The following is a 17,191-nucleotide window of genomic DNA, read 5'->3' on the forward strand; positions in this document are numbered from 1 at the left end:
GGCTGAAATAGATAACATGAAATCTTAAAACAGTTATTTCAGAAAAATAACCCTCCAATGGAGAGTTCATACACTATACAGACAAGAATATTGGGATGGCCCATCTGATGAACACATCTTAATGCTACAGCATATAATTATATTCTGGACAATGGTATGCTTCTAGTTGCCCTTTTCTATTCCAACATGACAATGTCCCAGTGCACAAAGCCAGTTGAAAAAAAAAAGATTGATTCAGTCTAGTGTGGAAGAACCTGACTGGTCCCAAACCTGAACCCAGCTGAACACCTTTAAGTAAAAGACTCATCGAATGACTTATACATGGTAATTTCGTAACCCCTACAAAGATGGAAACAAAATTATTGAATACGGTATTGTACGATACAGCATTAATGGAATAGATAATCTTCCTACCAATTACTTTTGCAGCTAAAGAATGACTGGTATGGCGTGAGGGTGAGTTTCCCTTTTCGGTAAAATCTCTTCTTAACAAGCTGCACAATTTGAGGCATCACTGACGTGGTCAGCACAAAAGAATAACAGGCATTATTACCTCAGTAACCACCACATATCAGCGCTTTGAGCTCAATGAAACTAATTGGTTTTAATGCAGCCAGTCAGGGAAAGTTTAAATGAAAAGAATCAAACTCGCAAATAAAGCTGCGATATCAAACAGCAAAGTGTTATGAAGAAACAAACTGCGTAGTCTGCATGTGAGAAGCAAGCTAATTACTCATGCTTGACACACATCACAGCACAACAGTATTCTCTTGAGACTGGATCATTAGGTAGAATCAGACATGACAATATAATACCACACATACAGCAGCACATCAGAGAAATACGAGCATTGTGTGGGTGAGAGAAACGCCCGACAGGGTGATTTATCTCCAGTAGTGTTGGCAGGCAGACAGCAGATGAGGGCAGTAATGTGACCAGGTCATTTCGTTCCATTAGCGCTTCGGTGACGGAGCGCGTGTGTAGTTAGGACAGGGACAGCAAGTCATGAATCAAATACACAAACAACAGACATGCTTCAGCGAATGCATATGCACAAACACAAATCCCCAAGGCTACTTTCCCCTCCATGTGTCTGGAAAATCAGTAAAAAGTCTTTGCCACTTACTGATGAACTCGAGACAGACAGGTTCCAGCCTAAATCCTATTTGGATTGGAATGGTATTCCCTGAACAAGTTAGGTAAATTTGTTTCGCAGGAGTATTTTGTGATTTCAATCCCGCACGAATCAAACACTGATGAATTTTCACTCGCACCAACCTTTGGAATAAATGATGGAGAAAATGATCTCATATCTAGGGTCCGTTGAGAAATCTACTACTGCCCAAATAGGAACGTCTGTGACTCGTGCTGCATTTTCATTTATCCCATTAAATACCATAAGGCATTCTGGTGCGTCGTCATTATGGATTCCGATCCCTTTATTTCAGACCCTGGTTAATAGTTGCCGGCCACATTAGTGCTGGCATCGCATCACATCCGATTTAAAAAGAAATAGAAATGAGAAGAGTATGAGCACATACTTTTCAGAATGTCCACTGTCCTAGCAGAAATACAGAACAGGTTGTAATATACAGAATATAGACGGTCAATTATCTTTATCTATAAATATCCCACCCATGCTAATCAGTATAGAAAATGATGGACATCCTATATTGAAAATGAATTCTGTTCATGCAGTGCCAAACAAAGAGCTAATAGCTAGATAATGACACAACTAGAGATAACAATGAGTGTGTTTTAATGCATTTGAGTGACATCAATTAATCAATATTGAACTACTGAGCGACTTCAACAATCGATTTGACCGATGATTGGTTTGGGTTGTTATAGTGGTATTTTGGGCGAAACCTTGTAATACACAAAATAGTCAATGATATAGATGCCGTTACTGTTAGTAAACATTGTGACGCGTTATTGTGGGTGGGGCTTAAAAATCCCGACCGCATTACTAATGCTAGTTAGCACGTTTTGTTAGCTTGCTTTTTGAAATTGACTAGAAAAAAAATCAGATTACATTTTAACATCCAAGGTCACTCACTGAAAAAGTTAACTTTAACGCAAGTAACATGGCCGATATGCATGCGCTCGCTCAATGGATCCAGGGAAGAACTGACAGGATTACCTTCGGTTAAGGCCGGACATCTACACCAACCAGACAGAGAAACCAAGCGTGTATAATAAAGATAAACTTAGAAACTATAGATGCCTGCGTGGCAAACGTTAACAAATGCATTTACTTAAACAGAAACCTGACACATAACATAAGCCTTCTCACTGTTCCCTTTATACTAATTCCTTTGTGACAACTAAAGTAAAAGAGATGACTAACTCTTTTACCTTTATGTAAATTTTCTGGCCAACAAAAGTTGGCTACCATACCCTTTGTTCAAATGTTAACGTAATAATAACCTTGTTCCCCAGTTTCTGATTTGGGCAAACAAGAGATATTTTTAGACACATACCCAAATCATAATCCACACCGACAAAGGACCGTAGTTTTTCTTAAGTGTTAGAAAGTGAAACATTAGCATTTTTGATGATCGTTTCTGTTCAGTCAACTCATTTTATTGTTTTTAACTAAAGCTGTTGTCAACGTTTTTGTTTGGCAAGGGCAGCAGGTTTGTGTTAAAATATCAAATTGTAGACTGTATTCTGTAGATTGTGCCGCTAAACAAACACAACAAGATCATATTGTAATATTATGTTGCCGAATCTCTGCTGGTTTGTATTGACCGCCTCCAGTTTTCCCTTTGTTTTACCTCCAGCTAATGCCGTGACATAAAAGTGACATCGCAAAAGGAATCTAAACAGTAGAGCAATAGTCAAAGATGTCTTGCACCTTTGACTAACAAGATAGAACATAGTTCAGATAATATTCAATAACTTACAGTGTGAGATTTCACACTATCCGTCATTGGCCGATATACTGTTTCCTGTCAATGCAATGAATCTGTGCACTGTATATAGAAAATGTTAAGAAACATCATCAGTTCGATGTTCAACTAAATTAAAGGGATAGTTCACCCAATCCCAATTGAAAGTACTGTCATCATTTACCCACCCTTGTGTCCTTTCAAACCTTTGGGACTTTCTTCCACAGAACACAAAAGACGATATTTTAAAGTTGGTAACCGAACAGCAATGGCCTCCATTCACTTCTATTGAATGGACACGAAACCAATGCCAGTGAATGGGTGCCAGTTAACAACATTATATCTTCTTTTGTGTTCTGCGGAAGAAAAAAAGTCATACAGGTTTGAAATGACAAGAGGGTGATTAAATGAGGACACTCTAGAAATATTACTTTCATTTTCAGAATCTGTTAGCGGTAGATATCACTCTGAATTATCGGTTATCGGTAGAGAAATGTAGTATCCCTAAAACAAAATAATACAGATGATGCTCCATCGCCCTCTTTATCACCCAGAGCAGTCGGCTGATTCATCTGTTGCTGTACCACGATGCACATCATTAGCCACAACCTGCATTCTGCTCAGATTGAGAATGATGAAGACTGCGTGTTAGCATGCTGTCCGGTCAATAGAGCAAGCGCAGTCAATGTCATGCTTTGTTAATCACCTGACACACAATAGGTTTAGATGCATGCACATCACTTTCAAAGTTTTCAACTAAAAAAGCAGAAAGGATTATTCACTTCACTATGTAAAGCCTGGATGAGAGCGACAGAGACGAGTGGAGACAGTAAGAGTCAGATGAAAGAGTTAAAACAGCAGAAGTGTTGTGATCTGCCTTGTTGACACTAATGAGGCCTATAATAGCTCTTCATGGAGGGAGAAGATCCTGGAGAGAAGCAGGGGTGGATGATCAATGGAGTCAAGGTGCGGCGTCAACACAAGCGTGAGATGCTGAAACATCCACAAATTATACTTGCGCTCGAATGATGAAATCAGAAATTGTATACGAGGATCACGCAGGAGAGAGGAGCAAGTAGATGTGTGTGACAGATGCTGAGATGCAGCTCTCTGTATCACTAGCACGGTTTCTTTTAAGCCTTGAAATGTCTTTTTCAAATATGGTCCGATTCATTAAGAATGTTTTTTTCGATATGTTGAAATTGGTTAGACAAAGTGTACAATGCGCTGACATGAGACAGACATATTTCTGTTCACGTCACATTCGAGGTGTGTGACCTCAGCGGATCCGCATTTGATCGTGTAAGGCAGGAATGTGTGATGAGATATCAGCCCTGGGCTACAGTTCCAGTTAAGAAGTCTCAATGATATACAAGATCCGTTTCAATGCCTTCGACCGACAACTAGCGCTCGATTACAAACACGCACATATAACAAAAGCAGAAATCACGTCCTTCATTCTGCCGAGATCTGTGAAGTATTTCTTATTATACTGGAATGTATGAAAGGTTCGGTGACACAATGAGAAACTGATCTGGTTCTTGTCAGGAGGGACTAAACTGTTTTCACTGTATTGATATCGATAAAGATAAATCGATACACAGACTATAACCGATACGTTTTCACCTTATGACTCCCAAGTCCAATCCAAAACAATTGGAAGATTTAAAATCAATATACAAAGCATTCACAAAAGAGCCATTTTTAGCTTCGTAAACTGCCCCTTTTTCTTTTACTTTAATTTGAATGCAATGCAATGCCACGTCAACAAAACAAACAAAGTGAAAATACTATCGTCAAGCCTCTGTGTAACTTTCATATGACTGAACGGCCCTGAAGTGTCACGCTGGGCAGTGTGCGTGTGTGCGTGCGTGATTTATTTGGATGAAGTCACTCTCTTCTCTCTGGAGTCTGTCAAAGCCAACAGCTCCTCTCCAAATATCTGCAGTGTTTGAGTACGGATGAAGTCATCCAAACACTGATGGTTTGAACACAGTACTGCATACACACACACACACGATATCCAATAGACTGGCAATAAAAACACAAGCGATAACACATTTCCATGATGCATTTCAAGGATAAAGGAGAGAAATTGAACACAGAATATATATGCTCCCGTTATGAGACCCCATAAGAATGCAGTATGAAACCAACCGGAAATGCCATTCGCATTGTACATCCCATTGAAAAAGGATATTCAACAGAAAAAGGTGTCATAATCTTATCGTTTAAATCACTGATTGGATGATAAATAAAACGTGGTCTGTAGTATACGACTGGTGGTCGTAAGGGGAGGGTTCAAACATAAAGCTAGATGATAGAAGCTAAGAAAGGGTCTTTTAACATTTTAAGAAAAGACAGTTTAAGATTGTACGGTATTTATTATATTTTAATAAATAGACGAATAACTGATAACACCCGCAACATTACATGAAGTCAGACTGACCATGTTTATTTCATTTGAGTAGTATCGTGAAAATGCAATGATAATATGTAAATCCTCTCTGCCCAGATTGCTAATTATAAAATAAATGCTTATCATAATGGTGCCCGAATTGAGGCACACATGAATAATGACAGGGACACTCGTTTTAAATTCTCAGTCATTCTGTGGTCTCACCCATCATAATTAAGAATGATCAATGACACACTGACTTTCACAAACTCGATGGTCGCGTAATGAGAGTAAACAACCCCGCTGTATTATTTTCATCCAGACTGATGATTCATATTGTGTGCTTGCTGATATTGGACAGTCCCCCGTAATCACATGCGGATGAGACGATTGAGAGAAAGAGAGAGACTATATCAACAGTCATGAGAGGATGGGTGCTGCCCTCCGCCTCCTTTAGGGATGAGCTCAACCTCTCAATGACCCACAAGGCCACACCGCACAGGAAGAAGAGTTCACAAGTCCACACAACCAATCGAATATTAAAGAGAGGCTTCAATATACCACACACAGATACTTTCTTATAGAACCATAAACAATCTGAATGATTATTTTTGATAAGAGTTCAGATTTAACTCACATTCAACATCCTGTATAACAATTTCTTCAAAAACAACATGTGTATCAACAATGTAATAACACACATAAAAAATCACTGTCACACATGATAAATTCTTTATAACGCATTCATTCGAGACACTTCAGGTGTGGTTCTCCATCGCACTGGTCTCACATCAGTGTTTGCATTCACTCACCATGCGTTTGAGCACTCGGAGCAGAAGTTTCTGCTGTCTGGGTTCAGTGTGTGTCTGTAGTGCGTGTGCCAGGCTGAGCAGCTCCTCCGGCTGCAGGTGGTCGGCTCCCTCTCCTCCATACAGCTGAGCCAGCATAGACACACAGGAACTGGTCTCCTCATACACCTCACTGTCATTACACGCCAACTACACCACACAAACACACAGGAGAAAGCACATCAGTACACCGGCAACATCTTCTGAGGAACTCCATATTAAACACAGCAGGCAACATGCAGTTATATACAATACAATTTAAGAAGGAGGTGTACACAATTGCAGAAACCAAACATGTTCTTAACACAAACTTTACACGAGTCACTAAAACGGAGAAAAGAAAACGCTTGGTATTGATACAATGTGGCAGTAATGCTTTCGCCAAGCTGAAACATTTATTAAATGCTGATGATCTCCCAATTGTCTATAAGTATAATGTTGCTGTCGGGCAGGAACATCGTATCTCCATGAATCAAATGTATTGGTCATGTCTGTTAAAGTCCCCATGAACCGGAAGTTGCGACCGTTTAAATGCATTTCCGATTGAAACGGAATGTCGAATAATACTTCGAATTTCGAATGGGCGTGGGTTGTTTTTTAACTGTGATCTGATTGGATGTATAAAAACAACCTTTAAATTTTGAAATGGAACTGCCAGCAGACTGACAGTTGAAGGGGAGGAGTTAATAAATGCTCCGCCCATGCTGTCTAATTTACGTCATTTGAGATGAATAGTGGCTAGTGCATTTTCAGATTTTAACTGAAGATTATGAGGGCACATGAATAAAAAAAGAGAATGACTCACATTGGTAAGCTATTAATAACAAACCCTGAAATATTTCATGAAAAAAATTAAATTGTAATTATTAATTTCACTGGGACATTAAATTTGTTTGTAAATATTTAACCAACAATAGTATTACGAAGAGCTTCTCAAACTTGACAACGCAGTGTTTAATGATTTAAAATACATTGTTTCCTATAAAGAAGCAGTTTTATTTAATAAAGGCAAGGGATTAAACAATTATATTACATGTTTAAGTATATAAAATGATTTAAATAAACCAATACCTGAACTTTCAGGTGCACAATAAAAATGTGGTCTAATAGTCTAAAAATGTTTAGCCTTCAGAGGACGTAATGAGAAAATCCATGCAATGAATCTTTTAAAATTGTCAATATATCTGCAACAGAGTCTATATAAGAGTTTGACAGAACAGGCTGAATTATTGATCAGCCGAGAGCAGTAGCCAAACTCTTCCCTTCACAAAAACACTTCTATGACTTTCATTCACTCTGCTGGTGCTTTGGGAAATATGAAACTACATCCTTCATGCACAACAAATCTGTTTGTCTATGTACAGTCGATAGCAATGGTCCGGAGAATCCATCTTATATTTATGTCAAAACATATTTATTGGGTGGGATTTGTTGTATCTGTGTTCATATGAAGTGGTGCATTGCTGAAACAATATCGGGAGGGGTTTACAAGAATGAAAAGCGTTTTTATTAATGGGGGTTAAATTAACGCCTGTATGTACTTGAGGCAGTTCCATGCAATCTTAAGATAAAATGTCTAAAGGAACAGTTAACTACCATACAAGGAAAATTTCTTTATTCATGTCATTGTTCTGTTGAACACAAAATACGCTATCTTGAAGAATGTGGGAAAGCAAACAGTTCTGGGGCACTACCATTGTAATTTTTCCTACTATGGTAGTCAATGGCGGCCAAGAACTGTTTGGTTACAAGCATTCTTCCAAATATCTTTCTTTGTGTTCATCAGAACAAAGACATTCATAAAGACTTAGAACAACTTGAGGGGGAGTAAGACAGCATTTTCTATAGTCAGATAAGTGAACAAAAACTCAATTTCAACCCAATAACATATATCAGAGCTTGCTATTAACTGGTAAAGTGTTGAATACAAAAATGGACGAATATTATGAAATATCTTGGTTTTTAGTTTTTTATAATGCATTTTAATGGCAGTCAGCTGGGGCTTCCCTGTGGGCCACGGCCCCCCTGTTGACTAACAAATGGGTTGTTCAGAAATCTTCATGGTTATGATGGTGAATAACACACCACCTTGATAACATTCACATTCACTGTAAAAAACACAATGATCTTTTTACAGATTTTCATGTATACTGTAAAGAACTGTCATTTTATAGTAATACCTCTCAAAAAAAAATTTTAAAAGAAAAAGCTTGCAAATTATGCAAAAAAAAGAAAAAACCCTGTTATTATAAAAAAAATTGTACCCCACACATTTTTTACAGACTTTTTAAAAAGTAAAATACGGTACAAAACTGTCAATTTACCGCAAAAAATGCACATTTACAAGACAACCGTGACGTCTAATTTTATGCGCAAAAAACAGCTTCCAGAAAATGTGCCTAACATGTAAAAACTAAAAAGCTATATTTGTTTGGCCGGATTAACAGTAAATATCAGATTAAAATGTCTTAATATTCCCATTCTGAAACTGATATAATATACAAGACCGAAACTGTAAAAACAGAGCACTGCCCTCATCCTCAGAGACAGCAGGGCTGCAGTTTCAGGCTTAACATGTCCATCAGGGGAGCGGTATGGAGTTTGAGTTCTTAGCTCATACAACAACAATCCCCTCTCAGCCCGACACTGAGATAAAGACAAAAAGCGACACACAAGGGCCGTGGGGATTTTCTCTCCTGCTCATTTCGGCCCTCAAAGTCCTGTGCGGCCGTCTCTGGGATTCCAGACTCTTTTCTGGCCTGATCTGTTGCTGCCCTCTGCCATAAAGGCATAATCCCAGGAGACCGAGGGGCAAGGGCCAGCCGCGCCTAATCCCGCCTCCTCTTTGTGATGTAGCCGGCCACTCCAGAAAGGAGTGCAGGGCTTTAGGAGCCCAGACAATACACCCAAAGGGTGCCTCCCCCTCCAGTGCCCAAAGAGAGGCTGACCGGAGGGAGAACCCTGGCGCTAAGAAGCCTTTGGTGCAAGTCCATGGGCTTGGTGGACCGGTATTGTTCACATGCCAACACAGAGTCAGAGCAGAACAAGAGTTAACACCTGCTTAGACGGCCTCCCGAATCCACCCTGTTTACTTAGCAGGACTTGTAGATGCGTCGGGGAAAACAGGCTGAGGAGTCTAATGGGGCTGTGGGCTGAAAAGCACACAAGCATCAGGGAGATTAGGGAGTGTTAATACCACTGTGGGCTGTGAATACATGATTGCAGGACAGAAAGAGAGAATGAGAGGAGGTGGAGAACAGAAGCCTATGGGGACATGTAACGCTCCTGGCCTTTCGTGACCTCCGTACGTACCCGCCGATGGACTCCTCACACTCGCGTTTGCTCACCCTGCGGGGCTTGAGTAAGGGCTCTCCTGTATTTGAGAAGAGAAACACGGCAAGCGATATTTTACCACAGCATTCGTGCCAGCGCCTTTGGAACAAGCAAGAGCGAAAAATAACATTTTCCAACAGTGTGCCTCATGAAAACTGGGAACTCGCCCGCTGCGTAAACAGACTGCGGGGCAGATCATGTGCGATTGTTTGCGGGCACACTCTGAATATTTACCTCAAATGAGGAAAGCGTGTGGTATAAACACATGAAAAGTCACGATGAAGGTTCGTAGGACGCACTTTCATGTTAAGTAGTGGCTTTGAGGTGGCACGTTTCCCTTTTGGACCGGCTATTTAAAATGCAGTTTGTCCCTCGCACGGGCATAGACAATCTGTTCCCTTGATCCTTGGGCACCGTTCGCCCTTGAAAGCTCGCTCCCTCACACCGTCGCATACCGGTGTCCTTCACGGGGCTAGATAAAGCCAAAGTCAACCAGTATGGCGTGTCCCACTGTAAGAGGCTGTGCCTGATGGGCTCTAATATTCAGCAGAATCTGCACGGTGCCTCAAATGAGAAAAATATGTGTTTGATTTGAAAGTCAAATATATTGTTCAAATCTCCAATGCTTTTAATTTCTGTTTGAATGCCTTGATATTTTATCTTTGTCTGTCAGTGAATAAAATTTCTATTAAACAAGAATTTCACAGTGGCCTATCTATATACAGGACAGCAAACGACAAAAAAATCAAGGTCATTTGATTTTCACAGAGCCACCTTGACAGATGCTTTCATTCAAAGTGACTAAGTGCATTTAGGATTTTTTGATATGTATTTGCTGGAAACCAATAGATTGCTCTACCAGTTGAGCTAAAGGTAGAATTTTGACTTGGCAGTGAATCAGCTGTGCAACGTTCAAAATGTTGGCCTATTCCTCTTTACAAATGTCGAATGAACACACATTCTTGGAACATTTAGCTTAAACTGTGTGCATCAGATGACACATGTACACTTACTGTAAATCTGGTCTTAAATAAATAATTATAATAATTTAAAAATTTCTGTGCGTGCCTACAACTTTTTCACATTTTAATAAATAAATAGAAAGGAGATTTGTAGAATGAGAGGCAAATGATGAAATTCTGCAGAATTCTGCGGGCAGGAAGCTGATATACAATTTCACGCAGTGACAGCAAAATCCTGCAGTGTGACAAGCTTTGGCTCGATTAAAACTATTAACTACACAGAATGCATTTTTTTATTTATTTGTCAGACCCACAAGACTGTTCCAAAATGAATAGACTAAACGTTAATAAGCCAATAATACATTGGTCGGAGCCAACAGCCTCGTGGGCAGTGCTCCTAAACGTTGTGTGGTCACAAATCGGGCGACCCGAGTTCGATTCCTGTCTCATGGTCCTTTACCGAACCCCCCTTCTCTCCCTTCCACTTCGGTTCCTGTCCTCTCTTTTTTTCTAATCTGTACAAATAAAATGCAAACCCCCCCCAAAAAACATTGTATGGGTCGAAATTATAGCTTTTTCTTTTATGCTTAAAATCTGGATATTAACTAAAGATCATGTTCCATAAAAATACTTTGGAAATTGTCTACCATAAATATATAAAAACTAAATTTTTGTGAGTGGGTGCAGTAAAATACCTGGAAACACACCTACAAAATGTGCTTACAGCTGCTCGCTCTTGGGAATTACCCCCTCAAGTTTGATATCCATAAAAAGCTTCAAATCCCAGCTTTCGGGTTCATCTACTCTCCACAACGTTATTACAGCAATATGCCAATAAAGCGCGTTAAAACAAAACAATTTCTTCTTAGCAACGGCCTGCTTCTGCACCTCTGATGGACATTTTCTCAATATTTTGATTTTTTGTACCCTCAGATTCCAGAAAGCAGTTTCTCTGCCAAATATTGTCCTATCCTAACAAACCATACATCAATGGAAAGCTTATTTTATTCAGCTTTCAGATGATGGATAAAGCCTAATTAAAAATAATGTACTGTTATATAAACACCATGTACTGTCTTTTATCTTTTTTAAGTCTATCGGTTTCTATTCTATTTCTATTCTATTGTAAATTGCTTTGGAACAATGCACATTGTGAAAATTGAATTGAAGGAATTGACATATTACAAGCCATAAGCCACTGTATGCTTCTAATATGACTTGTTTTCTGTGAAAACCATTGTAAACGTACATTGTTATTATAAAATACTGTACATGCCCAAAAAAATGAAACATGACGTTACTGATATAGAGATATAGTATAGTAAGCGGCTGACGCACACATCGTTTTATGGGACATGGTGGAAATTAAATGATTCAGTGCGCTGGAACTATTTTGACAAAACAGCTGAATTTTTTAAAGGTTGTAAATCAGTAAAGGTTTGTTAGTTTTTGTTGTGTGAGAATAAGCCTGGTTTTTATGGCACAGTGGGCAGAATCAGTTTGGATTTTGCCTCGAGGTGATGTGGGCACAGCTTGCCACTCTTTCTCTTTCTCTCACGCACACAGAATGCCTGGACGCATGATTGAAGATGTCAAAGTGGAGACGAGTCTGTTGGTGGATTTGGTCTCTGGTCTCCCTGCCATCTGTGAGAATGTTGTGCCACAGTGCATCACTATGCCAACCGCTTTCATTCCCTTCTGCAACACTCACACAAACACAAAGATCTTCAATAGATGGAATTCTCAGTGTGGTTTCATCTAGACTAGTCTGCTGAAAGCCTATCAGACATAAGTGTGTGACGTATATTGTGTGCAATATATGAAACCACTAATACAACAAAGCCTTCCACAGCAGCACTGAACAGCATTTTCTCTCACGAATATACCGTCAATCTTTTCAAAGGAGGTGTAGAGAGTTCGTCTACGGCCACCGTCCTAATGCACTTTCAAGACTGAAAGATAAAACGCCCAGCAAACATACAAGATTCCATGCCAATGGAATTCAATCTATTTCTATATCAATTTGTGGCTTCCATCAAATGAACGAGAGGTAAATCTATCTCTTCAATAATGAATGTCTCACTCTGACTCTGATTGATTATTTCTGTAATGGCTTTTTCATTATTCATCAGAAGGATGGGTTAACTAAACATGAGAATGTGTTCGAGCGCAGAGGTTGTGTAATGTGTAACAGCACATACAGTTGTGTTCAAAATAATAGCACAAAATCCTTATAATAACTTTTATTTCAACACACAAATGCATTGGGGACACTGCACATTCTATTCTTAAATCAAAACAAGTATCAAATTTGCTATTACTCTACAGAAAGTGAAGAAAAAGGAAAGTTAGGCTGTTAAAAAAATATCAGCGTTCTTGTGAATCACTGCACTAATATTAAGTTGTATAGCCACCGTTTCTGAGGACTGCTTCACATGTGTGTTGCATGGAGTCGGCCAACTTCTGTGAACAGATATTCCAGCCCAGGACGATTGCACTACAGCCCACAAGTTTTCTATTGGATTAAGGTCTGGAGATTGAGCTGGCCACTTCATATCTTTAATCTTGTTGGTCTGGAACCAAGATGCTGCTTACTGGTGTGTTTGGGGTCGTTGTCTTGTTGAAACACCCATTTCAAGGCCTCTTCGGCATAATGCAACATGACCTCTTAAGTATTTTAATGTACTCAAACTGATCCACGATCCCCGGAATCCGATAAATAGGCCCAACACCATAGTATGAGAAACATCCCCACATGATGATGCTTGTGCCACCATGCTTCACCATGCTAACTCCACTCTTCATCAGGTTACACTGGCTCCCTGTTGCGGCCCGCATAAAGTTCAAAGCTTTGCTCCTGGCCTACAAGACCACCACCGGGTCCGCACCATCGTATCTCCACTCGCTAATGCAGATCTATGTTCCTGCCAGATCACTGCGGTCTGCAAAGGAACAACGACTAGTGGTACCATCCCAAAAAGGAAAAAAGTCACTCTCCCGTACCTTCTCTGGATCTGTTCCACATTGGTGGAATGATCTACCTGCTGCTACAAGATCAGCAGACTCGGTTGCCATCTTTAAAAGACGCCTGAAAACGCATCTCTTCCGTCAACATTTCGTTGATTGATTTATCCTAATTCTTTTCCCTTTCCTTCTTAAAAAATAAATAAATAAATACTAACCTCACTATTCTTAGCTTTGTGCTAGGCTTTAATGGACTAGTTTTGATGCACTTATTTTTTTTGTTGTTATAATTGCTTCCAATGTTTCCTCATCTGTAAGTCGCTTCGGATAAAAGTGTTTGGGGTCGTCTGACAAACTGTCCGCGACACCTAGACCCAAAAAGATCTATCTTACTTTCATCAGTCCACAAAATATTGTGCCATTTCTCTGTAGGCCAATCGATGTGATCTTTGGCAAATTGTAACCTCTTCAGCTCATGTTGTTTTTTCAACAATGGGACTTTGCGGGGGCTTCTTGCCAATAGCTTGGCTTCACATAGGTGTCTTCAAATTGTTACAGTACTCACAGGTAACATCAGACTTTCTTTGATCACCCTGGAGCGGATCATTGGATGAGTTTTTGCCATTTTGGCTATTCTTCGATCCATTCGAATGGTAGTTTTCCGTTTTCTTCCACGTCTTTCTGGCTTTGGTTGCCATTTTAAAGCATTTGATATCCTTTTAGATGAGCAGCCTATCATTTTCTGCACTTCTTTATATGTTTTTCCCTCTGTGATCAAATGTTTTAATTAAAGAACGCTGTTCTTCTGAACGATGTCTGGAACGACCCATTTTACTCAGATGTTTAGAGAGAAATGTGGAGTACAACATGCACTGCCTTCGACCTTAAATAAGGGCCACTTGTTTGCCTCCAGTTTTTTCACAGAAAGATTTACTCTCTATTTGACCACCCTGCTATTATTTTCAACACGCCCTTTTCAATTAATGATTCAATTACACAGAATTAGCAGCATGTGTGTCATGAATATTGGGTCTGTTGTTTTTCTATTACTCTCACATCTAAAATAAAAAATGTAATTATTATTTGCCATATAGAAATATTATGATCTGGTTAGTGATGTTGGACTGCTGTTATTTCGAACATGTATGTGCCTTAAATCTAATAATGGACTTCTCATTGATACCGTTTCTGTATTGAATAACATGCAGCTATGGGAATTACCCTATGTTGTGTCTAATAAAACATGATGGTCTTACTATGCCACATAAAAGCATATTTTAGGCTAGGTTGGGTTTTTGTTTGGTGATGTTTGCAAATTTAGTTGACGAGTCCAGACAAGTCCTATAAATATATCAAAATCATATGTTTCTCCCAGCAATATCCTATATGGGCAGTACTCAGACCCGCATTAACACAAAGACTTAGTGCCCAAAAGGTTTACGTGCAGGACATTAAAACATTTAAGCTGACTGGTTAGTTTAAATAAAATGTGTAATTTCCTTTTCCAATAATTATGCATGAAATATACATTTCATTACCATCACCGTGGTAATGGTAATGCAGGAAACACTCTTAAAGGGAACCCTCAAGTTGATCCAAATCTGTATAAATGTCTTTGTTCTGTTGAGCACAGAGAAATATATTTGGAAGAATGCTTGCAACCAAACAGCTATTGGCCACCATTGACTACCATAGTATGAAAAATTCTTAATAAATGTATTGGTTTTGTTGAACGCAAAAAATATATATTAAAGAATGTGGGAAAGCAAACAGTTCTGGTTCATGTTGATGTCCTTGTGTAACTCCTTATATATTTGACCTTGCCATGCATTTCGTATGAGTTCTGCACTGTGCTTTCAAAAACCATTCTTGAGCGCCGTGCCTCGCGTTTAAAAAAACGCAGACACTCTATGGGGGGCCTGCGGTAATTCTTAGCCCCGGGGTTCATGGAGGTCTTAATGCGGCCCTGGTAGTATTCATAGTCATTTACATTTATGCATTAGGCGGAGCCTCTACTGCATCCAAAGTGCGTTCCCGGTATACAATTTTATCAGCATGCGTGTTCGCTGGGAATTAAACAATGGGTACGAAGAGCTCAACCACTCAAGCTAAAGGTACTTTAATACTGTACCGATTTAATTGTAAGCTACATACAACAATAGGAACACTGCTCTTTTCTGGTCTCTCACATTAAAATACTCTCTAATTTCAAAGCCTGGTCACTAAAGATAGTAAAGCAGAAATAACAAATTTTGATAATTCTCACTAGCAGACTAGTTCATTGTTGTAGACTGTCAACCTTTCTGACCCAATATTAATATATGCAACAAGAATTTAGTTTCATAGGTGAAACTAAATGATTACGGTCATTGTCCAGAGAAGATAAAGTGCCATACACACACACACACACACACACACACACAGAGAGACTGACCAGTTGAATGAGGATGTTGTTTAGTTCTGTCAGTGGCTTGTGGATCAGCAGCAGTTCTTCTGCAGCCTCGGTGTCTTCATTATTATCAGATCTCTACAGAGAGAGAGAAAGGGAGAGAGAGACAGAGCATTATTAGATCAAGAAAGCAAAAGACAAAAAGAAGAACGCAGAGGACTGAAGAAAACAAAATGAGGACAGTCAGTCATTGGGGGAATGCTCAGAGAACTCGAGACCCAACGCAGCTGAGGACGCTGCATCTGAAAGATTCCTGCTCATGTAATCTTCACAGGAAGTACAGTAGCTTGAAGCGGGGGTTATTTTTAACAGAGACCCTCAGAGGTGTCGGGGTCTCTGCACACCGCCCAGCTCTACCATTGGTACAGAACAACGCGTACAGCTCCCTTTCTCCCATCAGCAACAACATTTCATTGTTTAGGAACAGCTGTCACAGAGGGAGATCGAGTTATAAATAGACAACAACACCAATTCATGAAACATACAAACTTGATTACCCATCAGATCAACTACAGATACATCGACTACAGCAGCAGTGCAGTGAGTGAGGTTGAAAAGTTCATCTCTCGCTGTCTTATTCTGGCTAATGTTGTGGTGAATGCGTGTCTGGTATCCTCACGCAGATTGACAGAGCGGAGCAATGCGATTACGACGGGCCTTCGCTTAATAACTCCAGCTCGAGTGCTATCACAATGAAACTCCCTTCACTCGATTCAAATATTAATGATGGAGTTCAGGCTGACACAGTGAGAGAGAGGAAGGAGATGTTAGGCGGAATCTTACGTACCGACAGCCTCGGTCGCCATTGCTTTTCCTTACAATGAAATTGAATGGGGACCGAGTCCACAAAATTCTGCCGGTTGCCATCCACAGAAAAACGTAATGGGTTTGGATCAATACGGGGTGGGCAAATGGTAACAGAATATTATATTTATTTATATTTAAGGTGATTTATTTTTTTGATATACGTAGGCAGACTTTCAGTTTTTGTTTAGATTTCAGCTATACAAACACTAGCCAAGTGTGTCATTTATGAGTTTCTGTGATGGCTCTGAAGTAGCTCGCCGTCTTTCAAAACAGACCGGTCAGCGTGCACAAAACAAAAACTGCGCACATGGAGGGAAAACTGTGGAGTTGGAAAAGTGTCCCCCTTATCATTATCGCACCCAAATGAATCTGCGAGATGCGGACACTTCTTAATAAGCTTTTCATTTTTCTGTTTCTGTCACTTTTTTTCTCTCGGAGAGCTGAATTCCATTACACGTCCCTTTTTTCCGATGTCCGTGCATAAATATGTATGGAAGGACGCAGAGGGAGAGTCAAAGGGTTGGGACGGATAATGA

The 17,191-nt window shown here is 39.7% G+C and overlaps 1 protein-coding gene across 2 annotated transcripts in view; it reads right to left on the reverse strand.

Annotated features, from left to right (window-relative positions):
- Positions 1–17,191, reverse strand: part of ulk4 (unc-51 like kinase 4) — a 125,615-nt gene that overhangs the window by 17,360 nt on the left and 91,064 nt on the right. For both annotated transcript variants that reach the window (XM_079468610.1, XM_079468609.1), the window contains exons 34-35: positions 15,834–15,926; positions 6,105–6,290 (exon numbers count right to left, since the gene is read on the reverse strand). In XM_079468610.1, coding sequence (XP_079324736.1) covers positions 6,105–6,290; positions 15,834–15,926 — 279 coding nt within the window. The remainder of the gene's footprint in view (positions 1–6,104; positions 6,291–15,833; positions 15,927–17,191) is intronic.

Source organism: Barbatula barbatula, assembly GCF_947034865.1.
Source record: "Barbatula barbatula genome assembly, chromosome: 12".
Taxonomy (NCBI): Eukaryota; Metazoa; Chordata; class Actinopteri; order Cypriniformes; family Nemacheilidae; genus Barbatula; species Barbatula barbatula.